This window comes from Labrus bergylta, chromosome 20 (assembly GCF_963930695.1).
Source record: "Labrus bergylta chromosome 20, fLabBer1.1, whole genome shotgun sequence".
NCBI classification, from domain to species: Eukaryota; Metazoa; Chordata; class Actinopteri; order Labriformes; family Labridae; genus Labrus; species Labrus bergylta.
In genome coordinates this window covers 16,707,600-16,723,935 of record NC_089214.1, presented here as the reverse complement: position 1 = coordinate 16,723,935, position 16,336 = coordinate 16,707,600, and the positions used below count along the sequence as shown (strand labels likewise).

Genomic DNA, 16,336 nt, shown 5'->3' with positions numbered 1-16,336 from the left:
TACTTTTATCTGTAAAATGTTTTGAGGAGAATGGTGTTTGTTGAAATATGGCGCCTCATTATTGGGAGTAACAACACTGCAGCTGAAAACCACTTAGAATAAACCCTATGTTTGTATGGGCGCACACCTCCAGTACAGTAATTTGTTTTCACAGCTTCAACCCTTTGAAAAGACAAGCAAGATTTCCCAGTTTGCCCCTGGAGCCATAATCATTATGTGTGCAAAAAAAAACAAAAACAAAAAAAAACAGTTTTGTTTCGATCTATATGCTGTCACGGAAGAGAGGAACCGACTGGAAAATTGTTGAAAGTGGCTGCTGCATTCAGGATAAGCCCCGGCAACTAGCAGAACTTTGTGAGACATTTTGACACTATGGAAGGCAAATGATGCTTGCAGCGGGTAAACAGTTGGAAAAAGAAACGCACATTTTTCAACCTGTTTGTGAGTCATTCAGTGTAAATAACAAGCAGAGGCTTTGAACAATTCACTTTTCACATCAATTCTGCTGCCTTTACTGCCTTCACACAGAAGACAAATCCGTTTAGAGTGTGAGATCCTTCTTTATTTTCACATCACAACTCAGAATCAGTTTTATTCAGAAGTGTTTTTTGTTTTTTTACATAATTAATAGTGATAAAAGCAACAATGAGAAAAAAAAAGGTTACATCAGTATAAAGGACGATTTAAGAATTCTGTTACAAAGACATTGTAGATGTAAACATGAAATCTCTATTGGCAAAAGCAAAAAAAAAACAAAAAAAAAACATTTTTTAAGAGAATTTCATAAAGCATTTAAAGCCTTTCTGCACAATGTTCGACATGAGATCAATAGTGTTGTGTGTTATCAAATGCAGACTTCTTCTCAATGTCATTAAAGGCATTTCTTGAGCTATGATGTAGTGAAATGTTAACATTTTTTATGTTTTGGTTGGTGTATGGTCGCTGCTTTAATCTGCCCTCGTCAGTGAAAAAAAAAAAACAGACAAGACCTGAAAATGTGTTCAGTCAAAAGCTTGCATATCAAACGACTGTTTAATGGTTTCATTGTTAAGAAAAGATTACACAATCATAAAGATCAGTCAGGCAGAGCTATCAAAAAGTCTTGCTGTGACTTCCTCCACTTACATCACACAGGCCGAGGGTCGGAATCTAAATTGTCTGCCTGTGTCTGTAATAGTGTCAGAATGCACAAACGAAAAAATGAAGTTTCTGTGTTTAGGCCATATCAAGCCCTTAACACAAACAAAATCAAATGTACCTTAATGCCATTAGGGTTTTCTGAATAACAGTAAATCTGTAACTGTATTGCAGTGGTGATGTCACAGCCACAGGAAACGTAAAGTTGGTATAAACTCTGAGCCAGCTGTAAATGAAATGTATTCCTCTTTGCATTCTCCGTGTTGATTGGTCAATGGTCAAGGAACATGTCAAAAACAGCGTCGAAAAATGAGGGCAATGAAAATCTGCAAAGCTGGGATTTCTGTAAAGTTGTTACTATGCTGTTTGCTGTTGTTTTTTTTTCCTCACACACTTGGGACTGTATCCCATTCCGTATCAGGCTGATATCTTGTATCGAGAGTAAGGATGTTTCTCGCGACTGATTTCCAAATAGTAAATTCCCTCTAACTGAATAGTCCAAAGGTAAGAAATCACTCGGACAACAGTCAATATCGAGGACAATTTCCCGAAGTTGAAGGGAAGCACATCTTGCGCAGTTTTTTGTCTTAATGATCTCCGTCATGTTTCAGACCAAGCAGGATCACAGGGTCTGTGGGTAAAAGACGTCAATTTGGTTTGCCGATTGTGGCTAATGTTTGCACTGCTAGCAGTATCGAAGTTTTGTCCCTCCTTGCAGGTAAAACATTCTGTGATGAATGTGCTTATGCATTGCTCCGGTCAGTGTGCCGATTTTTCCTGACACAACCTACATACATTTTACTTGATCAAATTACTGCCAAACGGCGCAGCTCCCATGGGCTGCTATACGTTAGCAGTGCTTGTTTACATCCGGGCAGTAGAGCAAGGAGAGAAGGCTCATGAGCTGGGGCTTCAACCAGTCTATGGCTACAGCACGGCTAGTGGCAGGTGGCTGCGTTACAATTTGAGAACAACATTTGACTAAGGGCTCATGTATATAAAAATGTAATAACCTGTTCAACCCACTAGTAATTGTGGTGCTGACTAACAAGGATTGCAATGTTTTGATCGTTTCATCTGGTAGTCATACACATTCCTAATCCAGATATCTGTGACTTTGGCCATGCCTTACACTAAAAAATACTTTAGGCTGTTTACAGTAGCATAATAGCTTTTATGGCTTTAAATGCGATTTTTTTGATCCAGCAGATGTCGCCCTTGAGCACCAGCATGAAACCAAAACAACTCGCGGTGCATTGTTGTGTTAGCATGCTAATGCTAGAGATCTTTATTATGCTCGTATCTTCACACTGCATGTAAATTTACCTGAAATGAGCGTGATCTAGAAACACAGTTAAGCAGTGAGTACAGTATGTTATTCTTCTTTTCTCTAGTCCCTCAATTAAACAACTTTTATTCGCGAGGGGAGGACTCAGCCGGCCGGAAAAACTCAGAAAACATCACAGACAGTGGGACTCGGGTGTTACACCCATTGTAGACAGTCATTACTCAGAGTTATTTTCAGAGGATACACTTGATTTCTATTATATTTAAGTGTGAAAAATTGCATATAAAGCCTTTAAAGTCACTGTCGGGAAAAGTAGGAAAATACGTTTTTGTCAAAAAAGATCTTCACTCATGTCTACTAGCTACTTTCAATAAGTGTTTTTCAGAACTTTCAATCAGATCTCTAAAGAAGAAAAAGCCAGTACCTGAACCAAGAGGGAAGATTGTTCATCAAACTATTATTCACCAAGAACAAGAATGACTTTCACACTCTACTGCAATACCTGAGCATGATGAAAGTAATGTGTTTAAAATAAAAAAAACAGTGGTTATGGTTGAAATGCTTTTATATTTGTTGGTGAATGTTTGTTAAAAAAGTTATGCCAGTATCAGTCAAATGTTTCAGAGCCATTGTATCTGATCCAGCAAGCTGCCGGAGAAGCTATGTCCAACCTCAAGTCTCTGTTTGTGGATAATTAGTTCAACCTAGTTAAAACAAAATCAGAAAGACTAATCCTCAAACACATTGACAAATTGTAATTTCTGTCATTTAAATTGGCTTCCTCAGCTGCCTCACTGAATGGAAAGTTATCAAGTACCTTCAGATTTGTTGTCTTTGTAATGTAGCTAAGTCTGCAACAATTTGAAACGCAGCAAACTTTCTTGGTAGTTGTACAAACTTTTTATTATTATTGAGTTAATAATATGCTGACACTGAGGTTTACGAGTGTCATCCACATCCATAATAGGTTTTGAATTCTGTTAAGTTTAAACTGCAGTGTCGCTAACAAAGCCAGGAGTTCTTTTTTTCTTCGTTTTTGGCAATGTACACAGAGACCTTTCAACTCTGATATGTGGACATTTGGACCACAGGGTTGGTTTTAGTGATCACTGGAATGTTACTTACTTCTTTGGCCGGACCAACAATGAAGAGACAATAAAAAATATGCATAGACCAAGTGTGTTGTTTTTCATATGATGCATGTTTGCATCTGTTGAAAGTCTATATTTTTGCTGTGATGGAAAGACAATAGAGGGAGAACTGTACGGCCAGGAGGCGATCTTCACTTTGCGATCATCTCTGAGCTTTAAGAGGCATCTTCAATGTCTCCCTGCTCCCTTGCCTCTGGATTCTGAGAAAGCAGGAACGACTCCCACACAGCCAGGCACTGAAAGAAAAGAAAGAAAGGCCCCATCATTATTATCATGATATAGGTTTCAATTAAAATTGTAATCACCTCTATGCTTTAGACGAGAGTGCTTGTTGGTGTTCTCACTCCCAATTTCCACATACGCTACAGTTCGCTGGCACTAAATGCTCCTACTTCCACAGCGAGCGCCGCGGTCCGTCTCCAGAGCGGGCCAGCAGCGCCACTACGCTCCGCTCCGTTTCAAATACACTGAAAGTCTATTTTCAACGGAGCACGATTGCAAGCTGGACAGAATAGGTCAACCTTGACATTAGTCGGACAAGGAAACACACAGAGCGTCGAGTCAATTTCAAAATAAAAGACAATATACAGACTCACGATCATATTTTCCAATCTATTAAGTCAAATCAGCTTAAGTGATACTGCCATGGACTGCTTCCATTCATCATCTAGCACGCGCACAATGTTCACGTTTTCCATCTTTATTTGTTGGACAATGCCTTTCAATGATTGAAATCACATGTAGATGAGATAAGATACTGTCGATAAAGCTTTATTGACTCCTCAAACGGGGACATTTTCAGCACTAACTGTGGCAAAGAAATAACGAAGCAAAGCAACACACACATATTACACCAAATACTCTGAAAAGTTAATGAAGCTGTTCTGAGTAGAAAAAGGTTAGGCCTTTGATTTCACATTGCACACAAGTTCTGGAGTTTCTTTAAATACATATTACATAGTAAGTAATACTCTAGAAGTTATTTTACTTTCAGTTTGGTTGTGCTTCTAAATAACATAATTTAAATCATGACGTTCTGTAGCCAAAACATCATGGTTATATGATTAAACCACAATTATTTCCAATAGTACTGTTCTACTTTGACTACCATGGTCCTCAACAGCACCATCAAATAACAATGTTCCCTCAAAGATTTCCCAAATGTCTATCCCAGCACTTCTCTCCCCGTTCTCTTCTGATCTTTCTCTCTCTCTTTCTAACTCACCATCTCATCAGTGAAGGCACATTATTGCACTGACAGAGGTACTAAGAGAGTCCCATTTTGTGTGTATGTGTGTCGCAGAACACTTGACAAAGCAAATCACACTTTCATGGCATAAAAGCAGTTATCTAGACAGCAGGAGGGGGGGCAGGAAGCCATGCAACCAGAAAGGGAAAATGACAAGCACACACTAACAGGCACAGACACCCTCAAAAGCCAATCTGTGAACTTGGGTTCCAGTCTGTCAACACACATCAATACAGCACAGGCAGTTCTTCCAAGGTAATAGCAGTTTGTTCAGAGGTGGAAATAAGTCAGAGCGTCAGCCGGGCCACTCTCTATTTAACAGCCACTTTTCCTCGACAGCACCCACAACACCTCGCTAGCACTGTGTGAAGGGCAGGCAGGACTTTTTGTCATTGTAAACATTTTGTAGGAGGCTGGAATGTCATAGGTCGAGATTCACCTAAATATACAATATTACAAACCTTCTCTGGCTGGTTGCTAAAAATCAATGGTTACTGACATTAAAAAGGGTGTACAAGTGCATTTAGGGCGTGTACATTACAGGAGCATTATCTGAGCAACATGTTAGGTTGATCTTGGCGACCCTGTTGGACAAGGTTGTGCATCTTACACAAGTACAGGACATAAGAAAAAGATTTTCGTTAACTTCAAAGTCAGGAACAGCTAGCACCTGCTATTGCTGTTTATATGGCGGATCTTGAGAGAAGAAGCTCTCACTTTGGGTGGCTGTTGCTCAGTGGTAGAGTCGGTCGTTTCTCATCTGGAAGGTTAGGGGTTTTGATCCCCAGCTCTTGTAGCTACATGTCCCATGTGTTCTTGGGCAAGACACTGAACCCCAAGTTGCTCCCGCTGCTTTGTCCACGGCGTATACGTGTGTATGAATGAGATTAGCTAATAAATCTGATAAAACGTCGGATTGCTTAATTAATCCATTCTGACTCCAGATAAGACATATTTTTAACCAACCCGGGTAGTAGAAATTAATATCTGGATTTTTACCCCCCCAGGACTGAACTATTTTACAAAAGCACTCTAAGGATGAGCATTTAAGTTGGGAGTCCAATTCGTATGCTCCATAGGCATTAACTGTTCAAACCAACACCAATCCCCTTTGTGAGTAATTCAAGGTGTATACTCCTTTAGGACATAGATCAATGTTAGTATCTCATCTGTCCAACAAGGTTAGGGTCCCAGGTGCTACATAAACCATTCCTCATAAAAAGGGGAGAGCATTACATCCCATCATTTGGGTGTGATGCTGAAACACAAGAACAACCTAAGGTTCAGCGGTGTTTCGTCATCATCAGCATTGGGCTTATATAATGGTTCGACATCAACACTGAGCACATCACACAGACTACACTGAGCTTTAGTTTCACTTATGATTCAGACAATGTTTGGATTTTAATGAACAGTGCAATGTCTTCAAGGCTTTTACAATGTTTTCTTTGAACAAAGTAATGTGATTAGAGTGAGTACAAATAGTTGTCTTTGCAGCATCATTTAAAAAGAACTTGTGCCTTTGGCTCCAGAGGCATATAGAAGATATACGCTTGTTTGTATCAAAGCAGATTCAGATGTTCCAGTGGAACACTAAATCTGTAAAAAAAAAAAAAAGAAAAAGGAGTCTGGATTTCACAGGCTGTGGACTCAGCACAGCCTTCTTTAAAAAAGCTTTAGAGACGAGGAAATTGTAGCACATTAATCTGACATCAAGACAAAGGGCTGTTGGAAAAGAAGAAAGGATTTATTCATCTGAAGTATAAACACAGAGGAAGAATTATGTTATTCTGACGGGGTTGAGTCTGGATTTTGTTCTTTCCTCTGGATAACAAAGATGTTTTTAGAGACACAGTCAATAAAATGTGTGTTTCCTTCTTTCTGAATGTGTTTCACTGCCGTATTTTACCTAGGTCCATGTATAAAAGAGTTGAACATTTTGAGAAATGTTGCTTTGGAAGAACTCTTTTGGTTCTTTTGTTTAAAACATTTAGATATTTGATGACTCATTCTGCACTCAGGGGTAAACAAATGAAAAAAAGGTCACCTCTAACACCATATAAATAACCCACCTTGCTAATAGCTTTCGGGTTCATGTAGCTTGTTTAGCTAAATTGCTCAAAATTCTCTACAAATATCAAGCATGTTTCACCCGAGGGCATGCGCGCTCCCATAGAGAGTTGAGTTGCTTGGAAACAGCGGGATGTCAACCTTCTCACAGCAGGTGAAGGTGAGGCGTTTCCAGATAAAGGTGAGTTATGCTCCCATAAAAAAAAGATACAATAAAATGTCTGTGATTCACACGGAAGGGAGTCGTATGTGTTCAACCTGGTATCATGCCAAAGGAGCTGACAGGCATGGCCCCAAAATGTCACCAGTCTAAGAAACTGCGAATCAAGCAAGCTAGGTATCCAAAAACTTCCTATATCAACTATTGTGTGGTTGAATTCAAGAGTTGATCAAATCTCTTTTTTTAAGATAATACACCTCCTGCAAATTATGTTTCACCTTGTCACAGTCAAACCTTTCACTACAGGACTTATAAGGGATGCAACAGTTTGATGTTTTCTTTTTTTGGGTGCTCCAGGCATAGTTTTTTATCCCTGGGAACATTGCTCCACCAAAGTTTAACTGAGCACCAAAAGTGAATCCGTACAGTACAATTCTACACTAACACAACCTTTCTCTTACTTTCTTCATTAAGAAAGACAAAAGGACCGCAAAATGGAATTAGTGACAAACTTTTCTGTTAAAGGTCACATATTATCCTCCTTTTCAACTAGTTTGAATAAGTCCAAGAGCTCCCCAAAACATGTCTGTGAAGTTTCTGATTCTAAACCCATTCTGATCCTGTATTTGATCATGTCTATAAACCCCTCTATTTTCTGCTCAGAACAGGCTGTTTCTGTGTCTGTAGCTTTAAATGTAAGTGAGCTGTGTCTGACCACGCCCCCTTTTTGGAAGGGCTTGGGTGGCTCGGGCTTTCTTGCACCATGTCCTGAGTTATGAGGACACCGTCATGTCCTCATGACGATGAGAAGGCAGACTCAGAGGGCAGAACAAACACCTAGCTGTGGGAGTGTCACCCACCTGGGGGAGGGGTTATCGCCCTTTGTGATGTCATGAAGGGAAAATCCCAGAATGGCCTGATTTTCTGAAAAGTGGAGCAGGCAAAAGACAGAGAGGATGGCCTTTTAATTGAGGGAAAGGCTAGGGCCACATATTAGTGTTAGAAAACCATGGTGAAGTGTATTTTGTAATATGTGACCTTTAAAGAAAAAACTGTTAGGTATAACTTTAGTCACACAATAGTTCCATCAAATCTAAAAACATGGTTACAAAAATGGAAATGGTAAACTTTCAGGTTAGAAATCATGTGCTTTTTAAAGGTGATCTGGCAAAACTGCAGGTTTGGTTTTACTACCTGTCTGGTAATGTTTCTGGTCCAGTCTCTTCTTGTGATGTACTAATAGATATACTTTCTTTTGATGTCTGTGTATTTATTAATCCATTAGGTAGTTTAATTATTACAACAGAACTAATTTTGAAATAATTAAAAAAACTGCACTTAGTGGCAGCATTAGTGGCCAATAGTAGGCATTATGGTAAGGCCAATACTTCAGTTGAAAGTTCATGGCCTTGATGCGTTATGAAAAAAAAAAAGAGTAAATAAGTACATGGATTTAAGAATTAAAAACACAGAAGATTAATTCAGCTATAGTACAAACACACACATAAACACACACATACAATTCAAACAATGGCTAAAGCTCTAATTAGGCCTTATTATAGGGTTTATTAGGGAAGCAGATGCCTGATTAGCTGACAGCTATTCTCCAGGCTTCACTGGTGCTGAACAGGTAAACAAAGAGAATCAGAAAAAAACACACACAGATGGCAGGAGAACTTACTGCAACCCCTAATACACATAAACATAATGAAAAACAGGTTGGCAGAATTCTTCTGAACCAAAAATAGATGTTTTGCATCCTCTGTAAATGAATGCACCTTTACTTTCAACATTCCCTTCTATGTATTTAGCCCATTTCATCCTCACAAAGCTGTTACTACTTTAAGTTTCAGTTTGAGTGACTACGACTCAAGTCTAAAGTGTTTCTACCGCCTCTGCTTGGCCCAGTGGACGGTGGTATGAAATGCATACCATCACATGGGCCAGTTAAGGTTCCAATCTTCAGTCTGGCCTCTCCACATCACCTCAATGTCTTTCTGTGAATAATACACAGAGAAAAACAACCACATCTCAAGATAACCTCTCTGCAATTTATATGTGTTCATGTAAAAAGTAGTTAATTCTAAACATCTGGTTAACCACTAGGTCAAATGTGAAGTTTCATTTAGACCACAGAGGAAAGTAAAGGAGTTTAATATGTCCAACCATAGTCTTCACTGCGAGGATGACACTGGGATTCATTGCTTTGACTTGAATCACCTCTGCTGGTAAGTGTTCTCAAACGTTCTTGTAAAGGTCAAGCAAAGTAATTTCAGATAAATATTTACGTGATGGCAAACTGTACAGAGGTTTCAAGCTGTTCAAACCATCGCTAGAAAGTTTCTCAAGTATTTTTTTTATACAGCCAACAAAGTTGACTGCTTCGTTTCACTTTGCCTACCTGCTTTGACTGGTTGAACTAATCATTCTACAACCACCCCTCAAAACATGAACTTTGTAGAAATTGCAAGTAGCTGTAGAAGTGAATATACTGTTGCTTGTAACATCCATGCATGCAAAATGCACAGGCCTACCACCACATTGCTGACAGTGCCACAGTACCATATGTACTTGTGGCAAAGACAGAAAAGCATAGAAGTGAATTGTTTAGACCAGCCCTATGGATCGGCCCACTGTCACGCAAACCCGTTATATCTAGTTGAGTCAGTTCCAGCCTGATATCTGACAAAAGGGTAGGATAGGAAGAAGAAGAAAAGCTGATTTCCCCAAGTATCTTTCTCTTGCCTTTTACAACTATGTGAATGAAAAAAAGAATGCAATCAGCTTAATGAAGGTGAGCAGGATCAATATTCACTTCCCAGAACCAGCCAGCACATTAGGATACTAAAAAAGCTACTACATACATTTTGGTTGCACAAGTATTATCAAGGAAAACCACTCAAGAAAGATCATAAAGCTACAGAAGTTTAATATTAGATAAGTTTAAATCAAATATTTAAACTTAGTTTGGCTGCCAGGTGTCCTGCGATCAGTCCAGGTTGTACTCCGCCTCTCACCCAATGGCAGCTGGGATCAGCTCCAGCTCCCCCGCGACCCCGAGCGGGGAAAAAACGGTATATAAAATGGATGGATGGATGGCTGCCAGGTTCTAGTTTTAGTTTACCCCAGTTGTGCTGTTGCTGTAACGGGGGATTGTCCACCTCACAAGTACACATTTCCGAGAGACACTTGTCAAAACATATACGGGCTCAGCTGTTGGCACCTTCAGTTCAAAATAGCAGCATTTCCTTTCAACGCGTTGTCAAATCCCATAAAGACAGTATAACTAATCTGAAATATTTGTTGACCTTAAAAGAAGCAACATCCATTTATTTATATCTATGTCATTCTCCAGCAGAGTCCCTGTTGCTAGGAGGTAACCATGGCAATGCTGACAGGACTCTTCCTTTGCCATCCACAGTGAAGGCAGAACACTCAGCCCCATCTCCTACGTGTATCTGAAGGATGATCACAGCATCATTAATTACCGCTGGATTTTTAGAGAACAAATTCATAATTTTTGGAAGCTAAGAGTCGATAAGTTGCATTTTTTGCAAAAAAGTTTATTCAGCAGGACATCTGTATCATTAAGAAGTAAATATTTGGTAAATCTATGTTTATTTAAACCTTGGTCTAGCTCCTGATTGTAGGTTTTGTCTGACTTTTGTCTGACGTTAATGCACACAAGACAAGCATGGTGTCACTTGTGTTCTTCTGCTGTGCTGCTTTCAGTTTTGAACCTTTGACTTCATGTCCTCTATTCAGCAACATGAACAAGATTGTCAGCAATACCAGAATCATGATGTTTTGTATGTACATTTTAAACAGAAGGGCATGAAATGTTGCCTGGAAGGCATTTCTATTTATTATAATGTTTAGTCATTTTGGTTGAATAATACTGACGTTAACAATGATCTGTCACTTCTCTCTGTCCTGTTACTAAAAGACAATATTCAGAATGTGCAGGAGGAACAACTGTGATGAAAACTGCATGTCTACATGCATAGAATTGCAAATCTGTATCCTTCAGTTACTCCCACTCAAATCTTGCTCTCAGCAGAGCAGGATTTAGACTTCATATGCTGTGTCACATGTGTATATTGATTCACAACAGCAGCGCCTGGTTATTATTATTGACATTACAGAATTGAAAATGTCACATCATCCATACATGAAATGAGGGTAATAATTTCTTCAGTATGCAATGTCCAACTAAATAAGTCTCTGTCTTCCTGAAGTACATACTTGTTGTAGTGGCTGTTCAGTGACAACCATGTTACTACATCTCCATGTCTGAAGAGAAACACACAAAAGCAGCACATGATAAGCATCAGAAAAATATCTCTGTTTTCAACACAACCCCACACTGCGGCAGGGAGGAGAAGTCTGGATTCACTTTTCTTTTTTCACCCGTCTCCCGGCACTGATGGGTTTGAAATCCTCAGAAGCAATAGAGGCTACTTTATGTAAATATGCTTAAGAGAGCTATAAGATGATGGATAGGACTGTCATGTTTGTGTGCGGGTATGAAGATTGAGTCAGGAGATGATAAGCTTATCTAAGCATAAAGAATGGAATCAGAAAAAAAGAAAAAAAAGAAGCTAGACCGAAAATGTGTTTATATATTCTCACAGTCAAGGTGAACTTTTCAAATGTCCCATGATAGAGATTATATGAAACATTAAAGGGCCGAAAACTCTCACACTGGACAACCTGAAAACAATCAAATGATTAGGTTTTTTGTCTTTTTTCCATAGATCAACTAATTAGTTAATCAATAACCCTTATTCTGAAAAAAAAAACCCCTAACTTCACACACAAATATTTTACACCAGTATTTATCAAAAATGCATTCACGTCCCTCCCTGTTATGTTCAACATTCTGTGACGATTTTTCTCTAACAGAACGATTCCCCTTCTTCAAGGGTTAGGGTTACATTAACCTCATGACAAATTAAGTATTTTTAAGTCAATACAATACACCACTTAGTCTTTCTCTTTTGGTGCTGCCCATAAGGGTGACCTCGAGGGACTTCGTCTGTTCTGATCTCATTGGGCCTCATTCACCGATATGTTCTTAAGAATTTTCTTAAGTTGTTCTTAAGAAGATTTCTAAGAAGACTGTCAGTCGGCTTCATCAACGTGTTCTTAAATGACGGAATTGTTCGCAGCTGTGTTCTTATCTTCCTGCGTTTGTAAGTTGAAAGCAGGTGCATGTTGTTGGTAAATGGCATAGATAACCGCCCACTAATGGCAGAAAATCACACACAATAAAACTTTGGTAAATCATAGAATCTTCTTCAAAAGTTCGTAAGTATAGGATTTATGAACAGAGTTGTTCTTAAGAACGGTTGGGGAGTGAAGCCCCCTCTTCTTATTGTCCTCTCTTTGTACCCATTGGCTCTGAGTTGACCCCTGACCTGCTGACCGTTCTTCTCTCCATCTTCCTCCACACTGTTAAGATTTTGCGCTCTGTCTAGAAGGATCCTGACCCCTTGCTGATTTATGTGGAGGATAGAGTTCACTTTTGGATATTGTTCTGAGTAAGTTGGTTTTCTGTGCATTCTAGTCCTGAGGCATTGTTGAAGTTTTTGGTAAATCTGTTGTTACCGGAGCAGTGAAGGTGAATTTAAGTGCCCACGCACTGGTACAAGGTCAGATTGAGTAGAAAACCCTTCCTTGTATCCTTATATCAAGAGATCGCCGCCTGGAACCAAGACATCCAGCTACCACAATACTCGGGACTATACATTTAATTCTGCACCAAAACGGCATAAAAAAAAAAAAACATTAGGAACTACCCATCCCACAATCCATTGCGAATGATATAGTTTGTTGTTGCTTTATATTATGCTTAACCACTGTGTCTTTTTTAATGTAATACTTCCTGTCACTCCAAGCATGAGAAAACATGGTTTATGTAGTACAGGGTTGATTTTAAAAGCCAACAGGGTCCAGCACCCCCTTACATTACAGAACTTTTAACCCCTTATGCTCCAAGCCGAGATCTTAGATCATCAAGAGCACCTCTATTAGTCGTTCTTAGATCTAGGCTGGTTACCAAGGGCGACCGGGCATTTGGCATCAGAGCCCCTAAGCTCTGGAACTCTCTACCCGTAGAAATTAGGCTGGCAAACTTTGTTCCTATTTTTAAATCCTTGCTCAAAACACATTTTTATAGGAAGGCCTTTTTAACTCTAGATTAGTAATTAATGTCCTGCTTTAATTAATTTAATAAATGTTTATTCATAATTTTTTAACTCACCAATGTTTTATTCTGTGTATTTTGTGAAGCACGTTTAATTTATGTTTTATTTTGTTAGATTGTATGCATTCTGTACAGCACTTTGTAACCTTGTTTACTATACTACAAGGTTTACTACTAAGTGCTATATAAATAAAGTAATTATTCCAGATAAGATATTCCACAAAGGAGACAAGCCAAAATAACACAGATCTATCCGTGCTTTTGTCACTTTGAATAGAGACTCTGGTCTGCAGGGTTGTCAACACACTTCAGTGATAGACCACATAACTGTCAAGTAACATTAGATTTCATGACCAAAAAAGTTTTTATTCCATGTAGACACTTGCTCCCTATTTCACGCTCCTCCACATGAGAACTCTCTTATTCTCAAACTCTGACACCCTCTTTTTCCTTCTGCATTGAGTCTACTTCATGGTCTTGACTCAGCAGATTTATTTTTTTACAGGATACATTTTCATTCTTCCACACGTATCAAGTGTGAATTCACACACTGGGCCAACAATACTACGCCATTATCAGCGCAATGGCCGAGTCAAAGGTGTGCTGACAGCAGAACTTCAACTCAGTGATGTTGCGGATATGCAATCTATAAGGGGCTTTAGGCCTTACTTGTAAGAAAAACAGATACAACATGCATCCTGCAGCAATAACCAGTCTATAATCTACACACACAAAAAAACAATATTTCATAAAACATCCAACTCATCATGCTAATGATTTATGAGAAAGATGTCTCATATATGAATATATACAAGCATTTGTTCATTGTCTTCTTTTCTTTGTTGGGAGTTTTGATCTTTTGTAAAGCAAATTAAGTCTATTTTTTTTAAATGAAATGTGCTATATAAGCAGAATTGAGTTGAATAGGAAGTAAACTTTTTTAAATATCCAAGTGATCTCAGTGAATAGCATCTTGGTGAGCTCAGCTTCACAATGATATTTCATTTACTTGTATAGGACTCAAAACAAAGCATCCATTCTGCTGATTCTATAGTAGTAGAATGTTTGGTCCAGTCAATCTGATCAACATGTTGCATGCTGTAGTGAGGGTGATGGATGACCACAGAGCTGCTACTGTGTCATTCCTTATCTAAAGTACCATGGTATCGAACCAACTCCAAACAACAACTCCAAATAAGGTAAGGTAAAGTAAGGTAAGGTAAGCGGGGGGGGGGGGGGGGGAGTTGTCCTGCTATCTCCTTCCATCCTTCCTCCCTTGCCTGCTCCTTTGTCAGTCTGTGTTAATGCTACATGCATGTCATATGGGAGTAACTGTCAGAAGGAGTTGACGGTTAAAGTGGCGACTTTGTGTTGTTCCATTGTTGAAAAACTTCCTAACCTCACATCACTAAAGTTCCTTGTGGGTAGAAGTGCAGTGCTACATCAAAAAAGTTACAGGAGAGGAAATAAGAAACAATGTCTTATCACATGTCTCAACTTTCTCACAATCGACAATTTTAAATAATTGAATGATTGAAAGATATTAAAGCATCACTGTCATCTCATTTAAACATTTATCATGGCATTTTAAAGAGCCCATATAATGCCCTTTTTGGGGTTCATATACTTAGTACCTACTAAAGTATGTTCACAATAGCTAAACTTCTAAAAAAGTGTCTGTTTTTATGTACTGCTGCTCCTTGCACCGGCTCGCTTCTGACTCTCTCTAAGGCTCTGAAGTGCCCACGTTCAGAGTCCCCACGTGTGCCAAGTCTGATGTGATTGGTCGGCCTGTCGGCTCTGCCGTAATTGGTCAGTCGCTCAGCCACTCTGGCTCCGAGGGCCGGGGAGCAAAAACATTAGCACCGTAGCACTACTGTGCTACCGCAGGCTACGGCATATCGTGGGCGTGCTACAGAAGTTAACGGGCGTGCAACATGAGCTGCTGGGCTTGCCACAACGAGCCAATGGGCTTAGATCAGTGATCTCACACTGACAATGACGTTGGACTGACACATTTTTATCGAGGGGGGCTAGAACCGAGCGTTACACGCAGCTAATGCTACAGCTAACAGGAGGACGTAGAAGAAGCCGTGTTTCCGCGGACTTTTTTGCACATAGATGTGCCTAAACATGCACAGGACACTTGGAAAACACACTAAAGAGCATATAAAACCAGAAAAAGCATAATATGGGACCTTTAAGGAAATACAAATCTAAAGGTTTGTTTTCTGGCTTCTAATCTTTTCATTTGAGAGATAGGACAGTTGATAAGAGTCAGAAATCTGGGCGAGAGAGAGAGAGAGAGAGAGAGTGGGGAATGACATGCAGGAAATGAGTCACAGGTCAGATTAAAAACCGCCTGCTTGGAGGACCATAGCCTCCGTACATGCGTTGCGCGTACTAACCAGCTACCAGCGCCCCAAGGATCTACATATTTAGGTATTTTCCTCTCTCAACAACACTCCTAAACCATTCTTTCTTATTTGGGATCTGTCTCCTTCTCTCCTCATAATACTCGTGTATCTCCATCTCCACTCATCCCCTCTCTACACTTCCTAGTTTTGCCCTATACCCCACCAAGGTGGTATAAAAAACCCTCCAAGGGGCTGGGGTCTTATTAGACTCTTATACGCCGTCTCTCTGAGCTCCACTCCCAATAAATCATTCACAGGCCCCTTGGCCACATATCTGCACCTGAATAACAATATTAACACATAGCAAACAGGGATCTCATGTTTGGGATAACTCAGGAGGAAGCTATTGTTTCCTTACTGTGCATGTCTGGAGAATACATTAAAATGAGTCATTGTGTAGAAATCGATGTAGTGTTAGCAGTTTTTTTAATAAAGCAGTCTTAAGCTCCATTTGGACATCAAGGGTATTCTTAATTGAAATGAGGTGAGATATTTAATGACGTTTCTTTGTACAGAACAGACGTTATATTTCTCATTTGAATTCTAAGCACTTTGATTATAGGAAGGAAGCCTGTTATTGTTTACCTTGGACTAATGGGTTTCCAAGTCAAAGAAATTCCTGAAACTAAGGAGGTTAGCACTTTTTTTCTGCACTA

General features: G+C 39.4%; 1 protein-coding gene across 1 annotated transcript in view; it reads right to left on the bottom strand.

Moving 5' to 3' along the window:
* Positions 1-540: 540 nt before the first annotated feature.
* snx7 (sorting nexin 7) overlaps positions 541-16,336 on the bottom strand; it is a 41,742-nt gene continuing 25,946 nt past the window's right edge. Inside the window, exon 9 of the mRNA XM_020655642.3 lies at positions 541-3,812. Coding sequence (XP_020511298.1) covers positions 3,732-3,812 — 81 coding nt within the window. The 3' untranslated portion in view covers positions 541-3,731. The remainder of the gene's footprint in view (positions 3,813-16,336) is intronic.